The sequence below is a fragment of the Pristis pectinata genome, chromosome 15 (genome assembly GCF_009764475.1).
Source record: "Pristis pectinata isolate sPriPec2 chromosome 15, sPriPec2.1.pri, whole genome shotgun sequence".
Classification (NCBI taxonomy): Eukaryota; Metazoa; Chordata; class Chondrichthyes; order Rhinopristiformes; family Pristidae; genus Pristis; species Pristis pectinata.
In genome coordinates this window covers 10,625,099-10,645,134 of record NC_067419.1, presented here as the reverse complement: position 1 = coordinate 10,645,134, position 20,036 = coordinate 10,625,099, and the positions used below count along the sequence as shown (strand labels likewise).

Below are 20,036 nucleotides of genomic sequence, written 5' to 3'. Positions count from 1 at the left end.
GAGTTCAGATACATTCCCCTGAAAGTGGCGTCGCAGGTAGACAGGGTTGTAAAGAAGGCTTTTGGCATCCTGGCATTCATAAATCCAAGTATTGAGTATAGGAGTTGGGATGTTATGGTGAGGTTGTATAAGACATTGGTGAGGCCAAATTTGGAGTATTGTGTGCAGTTCTGGTCACCTAACTATAGGAAGGATATCAGTAAGATTGAAAGAGTGCAGAAGAGATTTATTAGAATGTTGCCGGGTCTTCAGGAGTTGAGTTACAGGGAAAGATTGAAGAGGTTGGAGCGCAGAAGAATGAGGGGAGGTTTGATAGAGGTTTACAAAATTATGAGGGGTATAGACAGAGTTAACGTGAGTAGGCTCTTTCCACCTAGATTAGGAGAGATAAGTACATGGCTTTAGGGTGAAAGGGGAAAGAATTTAGGGGGAACTTCTTCACTCAGAGAGTGGTGGGAGTGTGGAACGGGCTGCCATCTGATGTAGTAAATGTGGGCTCACCCTTGAGTTTTAAGAATAAATTGGATAGATACATGGACGGGAGAGGTCTGGAGGGTTACGGACTGGGTGCAGGTAAATGGGACCAGCGGAATAACGTTTGGGCACAGACTAGAAGGGCCAAATGGCCTGTTTTCTGTGCTGTAGTGTTCTATGGTTCTAGCTGTGAGGCAGTGGCTTTACCAGCTGTGCTGCTGTGCTGCCCCCTTAAAGCCGAGATTTGCATATTGTAATGTTCTAACTTAAGGGCCTCAGCTGTAAACAGTGATGGTTGAGATTGACAGATCTTTGGACACTGAAAGAATCAGAGCATACAAGGTCTGGCCAGGAATATGACTTAAACCACAGGATCGTTATGATCTCGGAATGTCAAACTTACTCTGAGACAGAGTGATTTTACCTTGAGAGTTATCATTAAAGCAAATTCTTTTGGGGGAACAGTGGAAGAGCTGGCATGGAAGGGTTGGGAATGTGATTTATGGCATTCCCCTCCCTCACAATTAGACTTTTTTTGGCAGATGACAGACCCCAGGGAGAATAATTGCTTTGAAGAAGCAACGGAGCTTGGAGATTTATTGAGTATACCTTTAATTCAGAGAAATCAGTGCAGAGAAATGTTTTATCTGTCTACTGCAACCGTTAAAAAGAGAAAAAGATGTCCTTACAGAACAAAGGGAACTGATTTCCCTCTTTGGAAAGCTCTTCAACCTATTGTGTATGTGTGAAATCTTTCTCATACCCTGTGGTTACTCACTGAAATACATCAATTAAAGATACTAAAAAAACCTGCCTGAACTTGATTTAAAAAGCTACGAAATTAAAGGGGCTGTGTATTACCGAGATTTGCAGCTTGTCAACAGTAAATGTTTGAACGGGCTGATACTTATATTGTCTGCCGAAGGTATTAAAGTCATCCTGTGCACAAAGGCAGCTGGAAAATGGCTGGGCTTCACAGTTTGGTTTTCCGAGCAGCAGCCACCCCAGCTCCCCCACTCCCAGCCCCGGTGTGTGGCGCTTTTCTTTTCCTCATACTCCATTCACCGTCACTTGATCAGTGGCAACAGAGCCAGGAAGATCCAATGGGAAAACTGCATTTCCATAGCATTAGCACAAAGCTTGGAGAATTCCAGAAACAGCTGATAGGGAAAGGGAGAGCCAAATTCTTCTGTGCACTACCCCTAAGGGTTGGATGTTGAATTGTGCCACCTGTGCTGAAGGTTCCTCTGATAGATCCCATCAAAGGCCTGCTCCTTCGTGGGGTCCTGAAAGACAAGGCTAGAGACACGATTTCTTGACATTCCAATGAGAAGGCAGGGAAGGCAGAGCCACTGGAAAAGGGGAGAACTGCTACACTGCACTTTATGGCACTTTCCTTTGTCAGGGCTCCAAGACAACACAGCATCCTCCTCGTCCTTCCCCTGGACATCATTAAAAACCCGTCTGTAGTTACAGCTATGCACAGTGACATTTGCATCATCCATTTTAAAGCTACTTTTCACTACCCAACCTCAACACCATTAATTTTGGGGAATGTAACCATGTTTGGGCAATAGGGTTTTCCTTTATCATCTTTGCAATCTCCCACAATGCCACGACCGCAGTTATGTCTCATGTCCAAGACCTTGTTACCTACATGTCAGACTGACTTCCTGTCACGCAGTGCATCATCTCTAAAGGGACTTCCCCTGTTACCTTACCTGAACAATCTTCTGCAGACTTATTGCTTATCCAGGTTGGAAACTGCCACTGCTTTGCTCCCCTAACGTTGGTCCTGCATTTAGCCAAAGTATTCCTATGTTACAAGTGACTACACTTTAAGTTACTGGCTGTAACGTCCTCTGATCAGGAAAGGCACATTATCAACAAACAGACATAGGTATATTGCACTGTCATTGTCTGTCCCACCAAAATGCTTTATCATCAATTTGGTATCTTACTTTATTAAAATAAAGTTTAGTCACTGTTGTAGAATCAGAAACAATTTCCACAGAGCGAGGTCCCACATATCACAATGTGGTAATAACCTGATCACCTGTTTCAGTAGTGCTAATTTGAGGATAAATAGTGCCTAGAGTACAGAGGATAACTTCTGCTCCTTATCAAAACATTACCAGGTGATCTTTTATATCCACCTGAGGGTAGGAGGGCCCCTGGTTCAACATCTCATTAAAAAGACGACACCTCTGACAGGGCGGCACTCCTTGGTAACCTCCCCGGGATGTAGGGGGTGTACTCAAGTCTTTGGGGTAGAGGAACCCACAACCAATTGTCTCAGGAGGAAGTGCAAGGACAATGCTGTGGGGTCTCTCTCACAGAGTGAGAGTAATACAGCATGGAAACAGGCCCTTCAGCCCAACAGGTCCATGCCAACCATGGTGCTCACCAAGCGAGTCCCATTTGCCCACGTTTGGTCCATATCCCTCTAAACCCCTCCTATCCACGTACATATACAAATATCTTTTAAATGTTGTTATTGCACAACCACTTCCTCTGGCAGCTCGTTCCACAATAGACAACCCGCTGCACGAAGTTGCGCCTTGGGGCCCTTTTGAATCTTTCACTCTCACGTTAAGCCTTTGTCCTCCAGTGTTTAGTTCTCTTTCCCTGGGAAATAGACTAAGTGCATTCACCCTATCTATACCCCTCATGATTTTATACACACGATTAAATTGGGGGGGGGGGGGAGGGGGGAAGGAAAGAGCACTGCTCACTGCAGCAGGCATAAATTTTGAGGAATCGAGCGGCGCATCGGGAGTGGGTCTGTCCTGATTCCCTAACCCAGCAGCAGCCCAGGTCATAAAGGGGTCTACATTCACTCAGCATCGAAAGGCAGATGGCAGTGAAAGGAAGGAGATGCGAAGCAGGAGCTGTGACCATGAAGGAAGAAGTGCACAAACCATCCAAACAATATTCTTTGTTAATATTCTTGGTTAATACTCTTGGTGTTTTTGTTTAAAAAATCAGAAGCTGCGGAAAAGAGCCAATGCCTCCATGAAAGGGGAAGAATTGGGGGGGGGGGGGAGAGAGAGACAGACAGAGAGAGAGACACAGATAAAGGTGAGAGAGGGTGAAAGGGAGAGAGAGAGAAAGGAAGGGAGAGGGAGAGAGGAAGGGAGAGAGAGAGAGAAGGAGAGACAGAGAGAGGCACGAAAGGGAGAGAGAAAGAGCAAAAAGGAGAGATAGAAAGGGAGAGAGAGAAAGGTGAGAGAGAGAGAGAGAAAGGGGGAGAGAGAGAGAAAGGGGGAGAGAGAGAGAAAGGGGGAGAGAGAGAGAAAGGGAGAGAGAGAGAAAGGGAGTGAGAGAGAGAAAGGGAGAGAGAGAGAGAAAGGGAGAGAGAGAGAAAGGGAGAGAGAGAGAGAAAGGGAGAGAGAGAGAAAGGGAGAGAGAGAGAAAGGGAGAGAGAGAGAGAGAGAAAGGGAGAGAGAGAGAGAAAGGGAGAGAGAGAGAGAAAGGGAGAGAGAGAGAGAAAGGGAGAGAGAGAGAGAAAGGGAGAGAGAGAGAGAAAGGGAGAGAGAGAGAAAGGGAGAGAGAGAGAGAGAAAGGGAGAGAGAGAGAAAGGGAGAGAGAGAGAGAAAGGGAGAGAGAGAAAGGGAGAGAGAGAGAGAGAGACAGGGTGAGAGAGAGAGAGATCTGGAGAGAGAGAGAGAGAGGAAGGGAGAGAGAGAGAGAGGAAGGGAGAGAGAGAGAAAGGGAGAGAGAGAGAGAGAAAGGGAGAGAGAGAGAAAGGGAGAGAGAGAGAGAAAGGGAGAGAGAGAAAGGGAGAGAGAGAGAGAGAGGAAGGGAGAGAGAGAGAGAGAAAGGGAGAGAGAGAGAGAGAGAGAGAAAGGGAGAGAGAGAGAGAGAAAGGGAGAGAGAGAGACATAACTTCTGGTTAGGATTGCCCTTGCTGCTTGATATCACTCACGACATGATAGATGATGTGACATGAAGATAGATCGCAGATGTCTATTTCTCTGGGAAGGAGAGTCTGGAACAAGAGGGCACAGGCTTAAGGTGAGAAGGGACAAATTTAAAGGAGATCTGAGGGGTAGGTTTTTCCACATACAGTATGGTGAATAGCTGGAATGAGCTGCTGAAGGTGGTGGCAGAGGCAGATACTATTGCAATGCTTAAAACATGTTTGGATGGCTACTTGATAGGGAAGGGGATACGAGCCTAATGCAGGTAAATGGCGTAGACTGGCACCTGGGCCAGCACGGATGAGGTGGACCAAAAGCGCTTCTTTCTGCGCTGTGCATTTCTAGGACAGGTAGGAAACCACCTCCCCCAGCTCCCTCCTCCACTCAGGACCCTGCTCTCAGCAGCAGAGGGAAATCCTGGGCGGGACAACGGAGCATGAAGGCAGCCAACATGTTCTGAGGTTTGATGGATCTGCCATTTTCCACTGTGCCTTTGGTTGTCACCACTCCACCTGTACAGAGGTGGAAACAACCACCAGGGGCATAGGACAGGGGCGAATGCAGGGAAGGGGAATAAAACGAGAGGGCGTAGGTTTCAGGTGAGAGAGGAAAGATTTAACAGGAACCTGAGGGGCAACTTGTTTATGTAGAGGGTGGTGTAAGAAGTGGTTGAGGCAGAGCAATAATATTTAAAAGACATTTGGACGGGTGCGTGGATGGGAAAGGTTCAGAGGGATGCGGGCCAAATGGGACGGGCTCGGATGGGACTCTTGGTCGGTATGGAGCACTGGGCCGAAGGGTCTGTTTTAATTCCGGATGACTCTGTAAATACGAGTATTCATCGAGTTCTGCTTCTTGTGCTCTCCCTTCCTTGGGTTGCGCCTGCAGCCGGCCGGCGCGCACCTTCGCAACCCGCAAGCAGGAGCCGAGCCCTTCCCCGCCCGCTGCTCGGAGAGTCGGCCAGCGCCGGACAGCGCACCACTGTGCCCGGGGGCTGTAGGCAGTCTGAGAAGCACCACCCAAATCCCTCCCCGCCCTTGATACGTTGGCAGCTCCTTCCCTACCAACCACACGAATCCCCAAGGTGGGTTCAATTACCCCACAGATTTAACGCCCCTGGCTCCCAAATATCAACAGTAACGTAACAGATTTTTATTGTGCAATGAATGTAATTGATAGCGGTATGAAGGATTTAGTGTTTGTAAAGGCATTCTTGAACCGTCAGCTCTCCCTGCAATAAATTGACTTTTTTTCTGGGAAAAATTGCAAATGCTGCAAATATAAAGCAGAAAATGCTGGAAACTCTCAGCAGGTCGGGCAGTCTCCGTGGAACGAGAAGCAGTGTTAACGACTCAGGTTAACCGGGACACAGAAGACTTCTCGGCCCAGACGTTCAGCTGTCGCCACGTCCACAGATTCTGCCCGAGCTTACTGAGGTTTGCAACATTTCATCCTTCAGTGGCGTGTCTTCCAGCCCTTCCCACTGCCAAAAAGAGCTTCAGTTTTTTTCCCACGGGTCCTTCGGTTCGCCAGGCGGTCCCCTTCCCATCCCGGTCCCCATCCCAATCCAGTCCCCAAGTCTGTGCGCGGTTAGCACATATTTGCATATCTGGCACTTGGTATTTCTTATAATAACAGGGGAAGGCTTTTCGCGTTTGCACTTCTTGCGAAACCCACCAACACTGGAGAAATGAAACGACTGTTGACAACCCACCAATTTGCACTTAAATAAAATTACGCAGCACTTTCGCCTCCAGCGGCAATTAATGGTGCCAAACCCTCCGCCGTGATAAAAAAAGACATATTTTTGCATTAATTAATGCGCGGAATCGTCTTATAAAACGTCTAATGAGGCTCAGATCACGTTACTGTGACACGCGTTCATTAAAGGCTGGAGCCCTGGGAAGGAGGTCCCTGTGCTGTGCTGCCACGGCGCCCGTCCTCTGCCTTCCACCCAGGTGTGCATGCAGGTGGGAGCCTCCGCGCTCGGCGCCGCTGACCCAAGCGCTTGAGCTCACCCCCACCGCCCTGTGCCGCCAATCTCCCTCCACTGTCCCCATCCACCTTACTGCTGAGTTGGTAAATAGCAACACCCATCACACAGAGCACTCTACTGCTTATTTTCAAATGCACGGGCAGATATGTGTTTAAACTAAACATCCTTGGATCTGCACCAATTGATCGCGTAAAATTCAACAGGCTTTTCAACCCCTCCCGCAGAGGACGTCGCGTCACAATGTACAGTTAAGCTCCAACACTCTTATTTACCCTTCTTCTGCACAATCGTCCGTCACTCTCTGGGACCCCTCCCGCCCATCAAGTTTAAACGCGTTATTTGGCAGTGAACAGTTAAAGCATGCAATGGATGAAACTCATGCCGCACGTATTTCACGTTAGCCTCTTAGATTGTACTTGACGGCGTTCAAGTTTTTTTTAAAAAAAGAATCATTATTCGTTTAAGCCTGTTGGGATAAAGCATCACCAAGGTGTTTAAAAGAAGTGTATTTCCGGGTGAAAGTTTTGAGGGCTGCAGCTTATCTGCTTTTTAGAGACGTCAGTTTTCTCCCACAGTTTCCACTGAACGAGCGAAACTGCCTAAACAAGTCATTCTACAATTTCATCCGAGCGCGTCATCTTTTTTTAATTGAGGGAACGGGGTCTCTGTTCAGGGAACACGAGGGCCTGTTACTCAGCGCGGTCAGTCAATGCAGGACATTAGATTTGCCAGCACAGCATCTCCTGCGCAGGTTGCCACTCAGGTCTCCGTCCGCCTCTGATACCGGCGCATCGGAATGCAACTTGCAAGTGTCGCGCCACTGTAGCCCTTGGCCATTGAAAGTTCCGTTAGACCCAGTCAGGATTTGAGGACCAAAAAAGTTGCTTAAATCTGTCCAGTAACGCTAAAGCAAAGCTAAAATCTGGGAGACACATAGAAAATGCAACCAAACAAGTCCACGCTCATATTCTTATTCCACACTTCATTCTCTCATCATTTCCTTACCCTCTTTGTACCAATCCAGGTTTCCTTTCCATGCAATAGAAAATGCTGCAAACACTCAGATCAGGTAGCCTTGCTGGAGAGAGAAACTGTTAAGGTTTTAGGTGAGGGAGCTTTTCTACCAAAAGTTCTGAAGGCTCCCGCAGCGGAAGCGTTAAGTCTCTCTCACGGCAGGCGCTGCCTGACCCGCTGAGTGTTTCCAATATTTTCTGCTTTTATTTCAGATTCGCAGCATCTGACGTTTTTGCTTTTGATTTTTCCTTTCCGTGTTTCTCACCCCATCACTCCACGTGGTAACAAGTTCCACATTCTGTCCGCCTACTGGGTAAATAATTTATCGTCTCCAATATTTGTGAGCCCAGGTGTTGAACTCGCCACAAGTGGAAACATTTCTTTGTCTACTTTATCACACGCCTTCAAATTAGGATCAGTTTAGATCTCTCTCTCTCTCTCTCTCGGAGAAAGAAGCCCTTATTATCATCGTTCTTTCCTGTTGACTACGAGTCTGGTGTTAGTTATCCTAACTCAACACCTGCACATCAGAAACAGCTCAGAATAAAAAGTTTCAAAGTTTTACAGACAAAAGCATAGAGGTGGCGTGTCGGTGGCAATCAACATCTGTCAGTCAGATGGGCTTGAACGAGAAGGACATGATGCATCACATATTAGCCCTGTTAGATAAGAGTCAATGTCCACAAGTGAAATAATACCAAGGACACGCATTACTATTCAGCTGTTTGGTCCAAGTGCACAAAATTCCCAAAAATCATGCTTAAAGACCAAAAGCTTGGGACGGAAAGTGACTCCCCTCCAACACAATATCTTTCTCAATAACATCTCCAGAAGGCGTTCCTCAGTCAGTCCCGCATTTGACCAGAGCCCAGGTGCTGCCTTGTACTAACTCACCTGTGAAACTTCATACAGTAATTTGTAGTGCTCCTCTCGCTTCTGTAAAGCGCACAGATTGCAGCCCATTATAAGTCAGCGGCAAGCCCCGAGCCCACCGTCCACTTTGCCCACAGCTCAGAGGGACTTGCTCTGACGGGAAGTCACCCTCCAGACCTGACTGGTACAACTGCTGTCTCTCATCAGTCACCAGGAGCCGAGCTCACACTCAACATACACAGGGTAGCAGTAGTACTTGGCTTGAATGGGGAAGGGGGAGGGGGTGAAAATGAACAGCACGATTCGTGGTTGTTTCCGTCTCGGTATCTCACACACAGTTTTGATTCAGTTCAAAGCAACACACTCCCCCTGTCTCTGCCTCGTTGCACATGACTACACAGATTCCAGCTCATGCATATTAATGAGGGCCTCATTGATTATTTATGAACGTCGCGATGGTGGAGAAGGACGTTCCTGTTTATGACAGATGAATATCCACTAATTAGGAAGCAAATACATATAAAAAACATCAAATTCTTCGCGCCCAACTCTGGAACTTAGATTATAAAATGCAACTCAAAATGCACTGAAGCAAATAAACCAGATTTCTCAAGCATAAGATCTGAGGACTGACGCAAATCTTTTCAATTCACCCGCTGTTCAATGAAAAATACATTAAAATACTTATTTATATGTATCTAATAAAGGTTGTGGAAGCTGTCGGATGTAAGAATTCTTGTTGAAATTTCCACTTCTAGGGCCTGAAGAGCGAAATATTTAAACCACCCCAAGTGCCTGTGGTGCTAAGTTACTGCACCAGGAACCAAACCTTACTAAGTGCAAACTACAAGGTCTCCGAGTAATTTCCCTCCGAACGTTAAGTTTTGTGATGTTAAGTGGCGCCGTAAGTTCCCTTAATTGATCCTTAATTGCAAGCAAATTGTTTTGATGTCGAGCGACACCTAAACAGCACCAAAGGCAAAAGTGGCAAGTACGTCAATGATCAGCTGCTGCCTTCCAGCATCACCCCCGGGGACACAATAATCCGATTTTCCAGGCCTTGATTTTACTAACTGTCTGGAGGAGAGCCCAGTTTAGACCTACGTGGGAGAAATCATCATCGTGGCGGATGCCCTTAAACCACCCCAGGCTCGCCTGGGTGCCAACCAGGCTTTCCCTAATGCTGCTTCAGACATGCAGATGCACTAAAGAGACAGGGATTAAAAACTTGATCCCACTTGGCAGCGAGTGTCCGTGGTCAGGGCCGGCACTGGGCTTGCAGACCGATTGCAGTCGCTGGTAACGTTCAAATAAACCTGACTCCCGCCGGTTAAAGTCTCCGCTGTTTCGGCGGGACGGAGTTTGCCGCACTCCTCACGACGTGTGGAAAGAAAGTTTTCGGGCAGAAGCTAATGCAGCTCCCTAACCCTAACCGAGCTAAACTTCAGGGGAAGTTCCTGACGCAAGCTGCCCCGGTGGGAAGGGTAGGGGGGAGCAGGGGAACGGAGGGGCAACAGGGTTGGCAAGTGAAGGGAAGGAGAGGAAGGGTGGGGGGGGAGAGAGGAAGGGGGGGGAGAGAGGAAGGGGGGGGGAGAGAGGAAGGGGGGGGAGAGAGGAAGGGTGGGGGGGGGAGAGAGGAAGGGTGGGGGGGGGGAGAGAGGAAGGGTGGGGGGGGGAGAGAGGAAGGGTGGGGGGGGGAGAGAGGAAGGGTGGGGGGGGGAGAGAGGAAGGGTGGGGGGGGGAGAGAGGAAGGGGGGAGAGAGAGGAAGGGTGGGGGAGAGAGAGGAAGGGTGGGGGGGGAGAGAGGAAGGGTGGGGGGGGAGAGAGGAAGGGTGGGGGGGGAGAGAGGGGTGGGGGGGGGAGAGAGGAGGGGTGGGGGGGGGAGAGAGGAGGGGTGGGGGGGGGGAGAGAGGAGGGGTGGGGGGGGAGAGAGGAGGGGTGGGGGGGAGAGAGGAGGGGTGGGGGGGGGAGAGAGGAGGGGTGGGGGGGAGAGAGGAGGGGTGGGGGGGAGAGAGGAAGGGTGGGGGGGGGAGAAGAGGAAGGGTGGGGGGGGGAGAAGAGGAAGGGTGGGGGGGGGAGAAGAGGAAGGGTGGGGGGGGAGAAGAGGAAGGGTGGGGGGGGGAGAAGAGGAAGGGTGGGGGGGGGAGAAGAGGAAGGGTGGGGGGGGAGAAGAGGAAGGGTGGGGGGGGGAGAAGAGGAAGGGTGGGGGGGGAGAAGAGAAAGGGAATGTGTGCATGCAGAGGAGGGGGGAAAAGGTGACAGGCGCTAGAGAGAAGACAGAAGCAATTTGCTGTGACAATCCCGGGGAGCAGGATCTTTATATGGACGGACTGGAGAAAGTGAAGCTGGAAGACAGGAAACTGAGAGTGGATTTGATCGAGGTATTTAAACCAGTGGAGGTAATGAGAAGCTGTTCCCTCTGGTCAATGGACCAGGGACCAGGGGACACGGAATGTGGATGATTGGTACAAGACGCGGCGAGTGCTCAGCGTCTGGAATGGACTGCTGGAGAGAGCACTGGAGGCAGATGCAACTAGAGCTTTCACACGGGAGCTGGCTGAGAGAACGGGCGGGGCTGGATTCCTGGTTCAGTCTCTGTGGGCCAGTTTGGGGGGGGAAGAATGGGGGGGGGAAGAATGGGGGGGGGAGAATGGGGGGGAAGAATGGGGGGAAGCTGGGTGCGGGGGGAGGGGGTTGAGTGATGGACAAGGAAGAGTGATGGTCCAGCGAGCATGAAGAAAGGACAGTAAATCTAATAATACACCACACTCCCACCACCATTAGCATCTCCCCACCAACCTTCCACGCCTCACTTCTCCCGCCTCTGCAGTTGGCTCAACGTTGTGCAAATCCACAGCCTAAGTGATAAAGTCTTTGGAAAGTGTTTTTTTTATATATTTGGGCAGTCCTTGATTTGTCAGTTCTTTGAAGGATGAGTCATCTTACAATGGAATTACTGGTTGACAGTTGTGAGATCTACAGTTGGTCAAGAATACTTTGGGCAAGCTCACAAAATCCGGTTTAGAAATGACCAGGCTGATGTGACCATCATATGATCAACTCCTACAGTTAGAAAGAGGATGCGTCATTCTGCACCAGGATGTGGCAAAGCACATTACAGTCTATGAGGTACTTTGGAAATGTTGTCATTGTTGGATTATGGGGAAAATGATTGCCACTCTGCGCACAGCTAGGTCCTGGAATCAGTGATGAGATAAGGATCGGGCAACCTATTAATACTGTCCTGGGTTACAAGACAAATATCAGACAGGGCATCTGGAAGAACTCCCCTGCTCTTCTTTGACCATCTCACCTGAAAGATGGTAACTCCAACAATGCAGTCCTCTCTCAAAATTGCACTGGAATATCATCTTATATATAATGTTCTAATCCCAGGACTGGAACCCACAAACTTCGGGGATGAGTGTGGCACTATCTGCACAATATTTCAAATAGAAATATTTTTAAGAACAAAAATGAATGAAGTGCAGGTATGAGGCAGTAAGCTGCTGTTTCCTCTTATGCCGTTTCCAAACATGTGGAGCTTATAAAGAGGGTGTGCAGACAATAAATTTAAGCCAATTTAGACAGTCAAGAAAAGGCCTTGGATAGAAATACCATTCAAAAGCTGTTTCAATTTACAAATGTATGAACCAATTTGAAAGCTATGGTTATATTCCAGAATGACCCTTCATTTCCAAAAGTCACTGAGTTTCTAACTAGCCTTTCAAGTCAGAACTTGAAATCTCCAGCATCAAGGACACAAGATGCAAGTTCAGTTCATCACAAACAGGCGCTTGTTTTTACTTTCCTTCTGGCTTTTTTTTCCTGAGGCTTGCTGTTCCTTTAATGAAATTATCATCCATACATTTTTTAAAAAATGTTCTTGCGCTCCACTTAGATTTGCTTTGCATCTGACATCTATGTTGAGATGAGAATTCAGAGGACTGCTTCCTAAGAGAGATCTTATATTTGCATGTGAAGTATCTCACTGCCTCTCAAGCTCTTTGGGAGTTGTTTTTCTTTCTTCATAGCAGTAGTCTGGAGAGTTGTGGCCTTTGATGGTTCAAGAGAGATGCAAGGGAAAAAAAATATTCAGAGTAGTTATGATCTGAAATTCACTGCCTGCAAGGCAATCAGTATCTTCCATTGGGAACTGGATAAACATTTGAGAGAGAATAATTTGTGGGGCTGTGGAGAATTACACTTATGGGATTGCTTTAATAGAAGCCAGCATCAACTTGACTGACTGAATGGCCCCCTTTTATGCTCCTCTATTTCATCATGCCGGAATTGCCCTGCAACCCTCTGTCCCACCTCACATGACTGGAAAATGTTGCAGATCTGACACAAGGTGCTCCCACGCCAGAACCTAATTTAGCTTTTTACTTTTCTTTCTCTGTATATGCATCCTTTGAGATGCGTTCTGTTTGACTCCATTATTCAAACTTGTTTTTCTGCAGATTTGAAAACTTTCTACAAATTATGATTGCAGTCTTATGTCAGTCTTCTGATAGTCAACCACAGCATTCACTTTCTGTAAAGCCTATAATGTCCTACAAAGTTTCCTAAGAGCATTCAGACAAAGGTGGTTACTAGGGTGACTCATCGGGGAAACTGCTCTAAATCACACAGATCACAGCTTCCTTTCACAGTCTGTGATGAGACACCTGTGGAATTAGCTGGACCTTTAACACTGGCCATTAGGTTGGGAAGGGGAATAAGCCTTTACTCTGATTCCTCTTACATTCCAGTGATTTCTAGAACATAGAACACTACAGCACAGTACAGGCCCTTTGGCCCACAATGTTGGGCTGACATTTTATCCTGCTCTAAGATCTATCTAACCCTTCCCTCCCACGTAGCCCTCCATTCCTCTATCATTCATGTGTCTATTCAAGAGTCTCTTAAATGTCCCTAATGTATCTGCCCCCACAACCTCTGCAGGCAGTGCGTTCCATGCACCCACCACTCTCTGTGTAAAAAAAACACCCCTGACATCCCCCCTTATACCTTCCTCCAATCACCTTAAAATTATGTCCCTTCGTGTTAGCCATTTTCGCCCTGGGAAAAAGTCTCTGACTGTCCACTCGATCTATGCCTCTTATCATCTTGTACACCTCTATCAAGTCACCTCTCATCCTCCTTCTCTCCAAAGAGAAAAGCCCTAGCTCGCTCAATCTGTCCTCATAAAACATGCTCTCCAATCCAGGCAACATCCTGGTAAATCTCCTCTGCACCCTCTCCAGCGCCTCCACATCCTTCCTATGAGGCGACCAGAACTGACCACAATACTCCAAGCGTGGTCTGACCAGAGTTCTATAGAGCTGCAACATCACCTTGCGGCTCTTGAACTCAATATCCCGACTAATGAAGGCCAACACTTCATACGCCTTCTTGACAGCCCTACTAAACTGCGCGGCAACCTTGAGGGATCTATGGATGTGGACCCCAAGATCCCTCTGTTCCTCCACACAAATCTGATGGATGATTTGTGTGTGCGCGCACCTGGTTGCAGATGGATGATTAAATATAGAAATTTTGAGGAGGCATCTTTTCTAAATGAAAGAGCAGAAATCTCCTATTCCCATTCCATGGCGTTGACCTTTGTGTTCGCATTTTTCAGTCCAAACTTTTTGTCCGCACAACTTCAGTGTCCCTGTCGTCAAGTTTGTTCTACCAGACAGCTACCTAATGCTGTTAGCTGGTCCCAGCTAATGAAATGTAACTGTTCTCAATTTCAAGTACAAAATTCCAGTGTGTTCCAGTATCCACTGTCCCCATCTCTGCCTCCACCCCAACTCACTGAAGGTTGAATGAGTTTCTACCCTGTAACTGAACCATACAGAGCAGAAAGGCCCAGGTCAGACATTAACTGTATTAGTCAATCTCAGCTGAGAGCTGGAAGTGTTAGGGTGTTGGGAGTTCTGCCATGTTAGGTGTAAGAAAGTTTGCCAGCATTAATGCCAGCCTTTTCTCCATGGTAGCACTCATCCTGGAGTCAGAAGTTTTATGCCCCATTTAAGAGTTAAGCACATAATCTAGGCCAACAGTCTAGTGCAGTACTGAACTGTTGGAGGCCACATCTTTTGGTTGAGAAGTTAAACTGAGGTGCTATCTGCTCCCTCAAGTCATAGCAAAATACCACATGATGTCTCAAAGAAAAGATGGAGAGTTCTCTCTGAAGCTCTGGCCAATATTTATTCCTCAACCAACACCACTGAAACAGATTGGTCAATTATCACATTCCGGTATTCATTGTCCCGACCTCTACTTCCACCCCCACTTATTTGAGGTTTGGCATGTGTTTACCCTGTAACTAAACCAGAGCAAAATTGGTTGTCATGTTTCCTGCAATTGTGACTTTATAAATGATTAAGTTGGTCAACCTCTTCGTGGTGTGCTTTGCTCCAATTTTGAACAATGAACTACCACATTCTTAACAATCTGCAGGTCCAGAGGTATTTTTTCAGCATGTGCTCCCTTCTGAGTTTTAGCCGAGTGCATCTGTTCTGCTTCCAGTTACATCTTAAAAGTAAAATCCACACTCAATTGTTTAAGTATTTTGGGCTGATGGCCTGTTCTGTGCTGTACTGTTCTATGTACTTGACAGTCTTCCGATTTCGACCCCCCGTCCTTGTCTAGGGCCAGTTTGCCTCAGTTTATTTAGTTGGTATTTGGGTTCAGTCTTCAGAGGTCAAGTCCAAAAGTTGGTGAAGATGCAAGTTTGATACTAACAGGCCATCAGCTTCAATTCAGACTGCATGCTGCTGTTGTCAAACAGCTGAACCAAGTTTACACATTACCAGTATACAGCAGTTTATCTGAACATGTTGTCCCCAGCTGTACCATACACTATAGTTGTTGCACGCTTGTCAGTTTTCATCTTGTTGAATCTATCACTATAATATAAGTGACAGAAAGTACTGAAGAAGTGCATGTTAATTCCAATTCCAATCACTTCAAGAATACTCATCACAACCAGGGATGACGGTTCTTGCTTTCACTCAGGTTGGGTCCATTCATGTTTTAAAATGGGTAATCTTCACTGGGGCTTGTTTCTACAATTGCCACACTTCATAAGTTCTCCGCTAATAAGGTTAAGACTGGTATTCAAATTCTTCCCCCTTCAGGTGATTTCCCCGTGATTTGATATTATAATATGCCTTATATGCATACTATAGGTTGCGGGTTCAATTGCTGGTCCCCCACGGACACACGCAGGCTCTCCACCTTGATGTAACATCATTCAGTGCCAGACCAGTAAGGAATTAGATGCTTGACGAAAGTACAATAGGAGAGAAACTGTCACAGCTGACCAGGTACAACAAACAGCACTCGGTGTTCATTTGAAATGAAAATAGTTAAAGGGATACAACTAGTTATCATATGGAGATTCAGTGAATTCCATCCCCCCCCCCCCCCCCCCCCCACCCCTGCCAAGTTAGGGGAACTGAAGCTGAGGCAGTATTGCAACATTACACTTCAGCAATACTAATCAGCTGCTAAAACATATTAGGACACCCTAAGGTTGTTAATTGCTCAACATAAATGCATGTCTTTCTTCCACACTGACAATGATGGCAAATGTTCCTTACTGCAATTCCATCATACACAAGGTGGGAATCCAGAAACTGAACCAGGCTACGCAAAGGGAATGGTCTCACTTTGCCTCAGGATCACCTTGGGTCCGACATCACAGTCAGTTGACACATGTCCATTGGATGCACAGAACTAAAACTGCCTTCACTTCAACACTGATTCTCCTGCCTAAGTGAATCAATAAATGGCACTTGCCAAGGACTGTAACTTGTGCGCTGTCTGCAGATGCTGCAGGACAATTGCAAAGCTCCGGCTCACAGGGCGTGCCTTCTCAGAGGATGTGCCGCCATTTCTCCGTAGTTTCAAAAGAACTATCCTCCTTGTTGAAATTACTGACTGGGGTCAGATCTTCTTTTCCAAAATTATGGCTTTAATAAAACAGACCAGAAAGTTCGTTCAACTTCATCACACCTTAGTTACACTACCTTGCATTTATTCTGGTCAGGAGGGGATTCAGTGAGCAGTAATATAATGTATACCACTTTAATCGACATGTCAGGGGTTCAGCTGGCTCGCTCTGTTTAACAGGATGTTTCCAGTCAGCATCAATGACTTGACCTCACAATGTGCCTTTTCCCAACAATTAGTCTGTTTACTCTTAAAGGGACAGGCCATTAATGTGCATTCAGTTTAACACCCACATCTATATGACAATATTAGTGATTTATCAGGAGGAATACGGCAGGTCTGCAAATACATGAAGTTTTTAAAGGTGGGCTCAGCTTAAGAAGCTATTGTTTTAAGAGCAACAGAGTCACATTGTTCCCTTTGGTTTTTAAATCTGAATTTCTATCCAACTATTACAAGAACAATCATACCTCCTTACAGAGCAATAGACAATCTGCTGGAGGAAGTCAGCAGGTCAAGCAGTATCTGTGGGATAAAAGGAATTGTCGATGCTTGGGGTCAAAACCCTGCAGCAGGACAGAGCGGTGTCTCCATATCCCCTTACAGATGGTGCTTGGCAGTTTCCGCACAACCTGTTCATAACAGTTGGCCATAACTCAGATGTGAATATTCTCTCAGGTTCATGTCCCCTTCCAGGGGCCCAACCACATCACCTTGGCTGACACTCCAGTTCTGTGCTGAGGTAATGCCATTGAAGCATTGTCTTTGGATCAAGTATTAAATCGAGGTGCATCCTAGCTACCCAACCCATGCCCAATAGCACCTGACTACGTATATCGGGTTCAAGTCATGCATCAAAAAAATTATACCTTTGGGCTCAAATTGGCTGTGCTGGGAATGGGTTTTGATTTTAATCCTGAACAGATCTCTAAACTAAGGCATCTTCTTCGCTCTCAGGTTAATGTATCAATAAAACAAATCGTCATTCCCCCATTGTTCATGGGACCTGACTATGCATAAAATGGCTGCTGCATCTCCACTTTATAAGGATTACATTAAAAAAATACTTAATTGGTTGTGTAGTGCTGTGAGATATTCGAAGGTCATGAATAATACCACATCTTTTCCTTAAATGATGTGAGTGGCAGCTGGAGTTGTTGGAAGCAGTCTCGCTCCCCACTGAAACTCCACGACAACATGTTAGGGTCCAGCCAGTTAAACGTTTTGACCAGTGTAGGGATTCTGAACTTAAAACAGTGACCTCCTGCCACAGCATTGAGTGAGCGGTAACATCAAGTGCTGCTGCACCTGCTATCAAACAGACGGTCAGGGGAAAAAAAACAATGTGCCCCCAACTGGCCCTGTCTTTGGTTACCTTACCTTCTGTGCAGCTTTAAGGATTGCATTATTGGATCTGACTTTTCCTCAGGACTGGCTGCTATCACATTGCCGAGCCAGCTGTCTAAGAGACACGCATCTGGCTGGTGCTGACCCTACCCATTGTTCTGGTAAAGACCAAGTCCCAACATGCTGCACTGTCAGACACAGTGAAGTCAGTGCCAGCTGTTACATTATTATACAGGTACTTGCAGGATTACACCACAATACTGCACTGGGTTGGCACTACGAATTGTGCATTGCAAACACCGTCTCCTGACAATATTCACACAAGCCTATTGTAAAACCACAGGAGACAGCAATTCGATTTTGCAGCCTAAATAAAATTAATCTTATGTTGCCAATGAATCTGTCATTAACTAGACTTTTGATTTAAGTGAGGAGTGACATTGCTTAGACTGATACCGCAAAAAGCAGCCCAGCGAATCCAACTCTATTTGGCTCGCTTTCTGCTTGATGGATCCTTCTTTTGTTCATCTTTTTCAGTATCTCAAGATGTAAAAAGGCAGAACCATGTTTCTCTGAGAAGAGGGATGTCATTCACTCATCTTCTCTTATTTCCCACCCTCACAATTTGGCTGTCCTGTTTGTTTCAAATCTGCAGCTGAAGTCACTTGCCTCTCAGATGCTGAAAGACACCCAGCTCTGTGTTGGGATGACACTGCTGGTCACCGCTGCTCCCAAAGCCATGGCTCCTGCATCTGCCACTACCCCACCCCCACCCTCTTACACAGCGCTCATGATCTTGCCAGTTCAGGGGGTGCCAAGCAGAGGAAATGGCACAGAGGAACATTATTCCAGTGTGGTCATCAGAGCTTATTAACCCTTCAATGACCAAATGTCTGAGGTGATTTTATTTCAAAGTGTTTTTTTGGCATAACATGAGCTTCCTCTGAACATTCTGACATGACACTTGCTCCAATGCTGCCAGGAGGGCATTCATAGGGCAGAAATTAGAATGCTAACTGTTCAATTTAAATCCACTGGCCAGATGTACATTACCCACAGAAACTCCTTGCTGTAGTTGACTGTTTGCTAGAGAATCGATAATTTTTCACTGGTTAATATAAATTGGAGTCTCCCCTCACACCACATTTAACTAAATCCAGAGATTACATGTAGGTAGGCTAAGGCATGGATAATAACCTGTGTGAATTGAGGCATGCTTCTGGAGCTTACATGGTTAAACACAAGAGGCTACCGGCTCAGGATATTGGTAAGCTTCCCTTGCAAATTCAGGATTCCTTGGACCCCACCCAAGTGAGGACAGGAGCAGCTGGACCTAGGTTATGATTCCCTCCACAGATAGTTTACCAACGTACATTGCCAAGATTCACACAGACCAGGTTGGCCACGGACACCACACACAAGGAGGTAGCTTGTTCAGGACAGGGTGGTAGCAATGAGAAATGGCTCCAGACCAGACGGCATCAGGCACAAGATTAAAGCAGGAGGCGTAAATGTAAATCAAACAAAATTAAAAATCAAAAACTATGTATGCGGAAAATCTAAAATGTGAACAGGAAACATTGGGGAGGGAAGAGAGGAGGGCAGCTGGCCAGGCAGCGAGCAGAAAAGACAATTGAAGCATTGCTGTAGGACTCTTCATTGCAACAAAGGGTCTAAGCCCAAACACTGACCCGATCCTTTCACCTTGCAGGTGCCGATCATGTTTTCATTGCAGTTCCTGCTTTAATGTGTTCTACTCATTTCTGCACTACAAAGCAGGACTTGTAACTTCTAATCCAGTTCTTATCTGAGGCAAAGCAGATGTCTTTTTGAAACACAAGACAGCCCAGCATCTAACCAATTCAATAAGCTCAAGCTACGGAATTGGAACAACGTGCACTTTGTAACGTATTCAAACTCTCTCATTCCAGTAGAGAAAATGTATTTACTCTTAAAGCAGAAAATGCAAATCTCTAATCACTGAAGTGTTACTTTTGCATTTCTCCCATTCGTATCTTTAGCATAACATCAGCTTGTTGGAAGTGGAAGGAGACTAAATAATAAATATATATCCTGTAATATTAGCAGTAATAATTGGTTATTCAATTACATAAGCCTGCCATTCAATTAGACCATGATGCTACGTATCTCAAATTATATTTTTCTTGCATCCCGGTTCCCTTAACTAATCATATTATGTCAATATCAGTCTTGCCAACTCTGCCACTGGTAGTTTATTCACTCTTACCTCACTGGAATGAGCTGGTGTCATGCAAGGGTGATAGAGATCAAGCACAATCCTAATCAAATCGCAGAACAGGCTCATGGGGGGAAATAGCCTACTTCTATTCCAATTTCTGAAGAAACTGCAATAAGTTTCTTGGGAATGAAGAAACCCATACCTCAGCTTTCTTTCTGCTCAGTTCTGTCGGCTTTAAGCAAATGAACGTCATCTCTCT

General features: G+C 46.5%; 1 protein-coding gene across 5 annotated transcripts in view; it reads right to left on the bottom strand.

Moving 5' to 3' along the window:
• LOC127578407 (PDZ domain-containing RING finger protein 4-like) overlaps nucleotides 1-20,036 on the bottom strand; it is a 456,056-nt gene that overhangs the window by 116,135 nt on the left and 319,885 nt on the right. For 2 of the 5 annotated variants that reach the window (XM_052030406.1, XM_052030408.1), the window contains exon 1: nucleotides 8,302-8,616. The exons of the other annotated variants lie outside the window; for them this stretch is intronic. In XM_052030406.1, coding sequence (XP_051886366.1) covers nucleotides 8,302-8,370 — 69 coding nt within the window. In that variant the 5' untranslated portion in view covers nucleotides 8,371-8,616. Of the gene's footprint in view, nucleotides 1-8,301; nucleotides 8,617-20,036 lie in introns of those variants that run through there. 5 annotated transcript variants of the gene reach the window in all.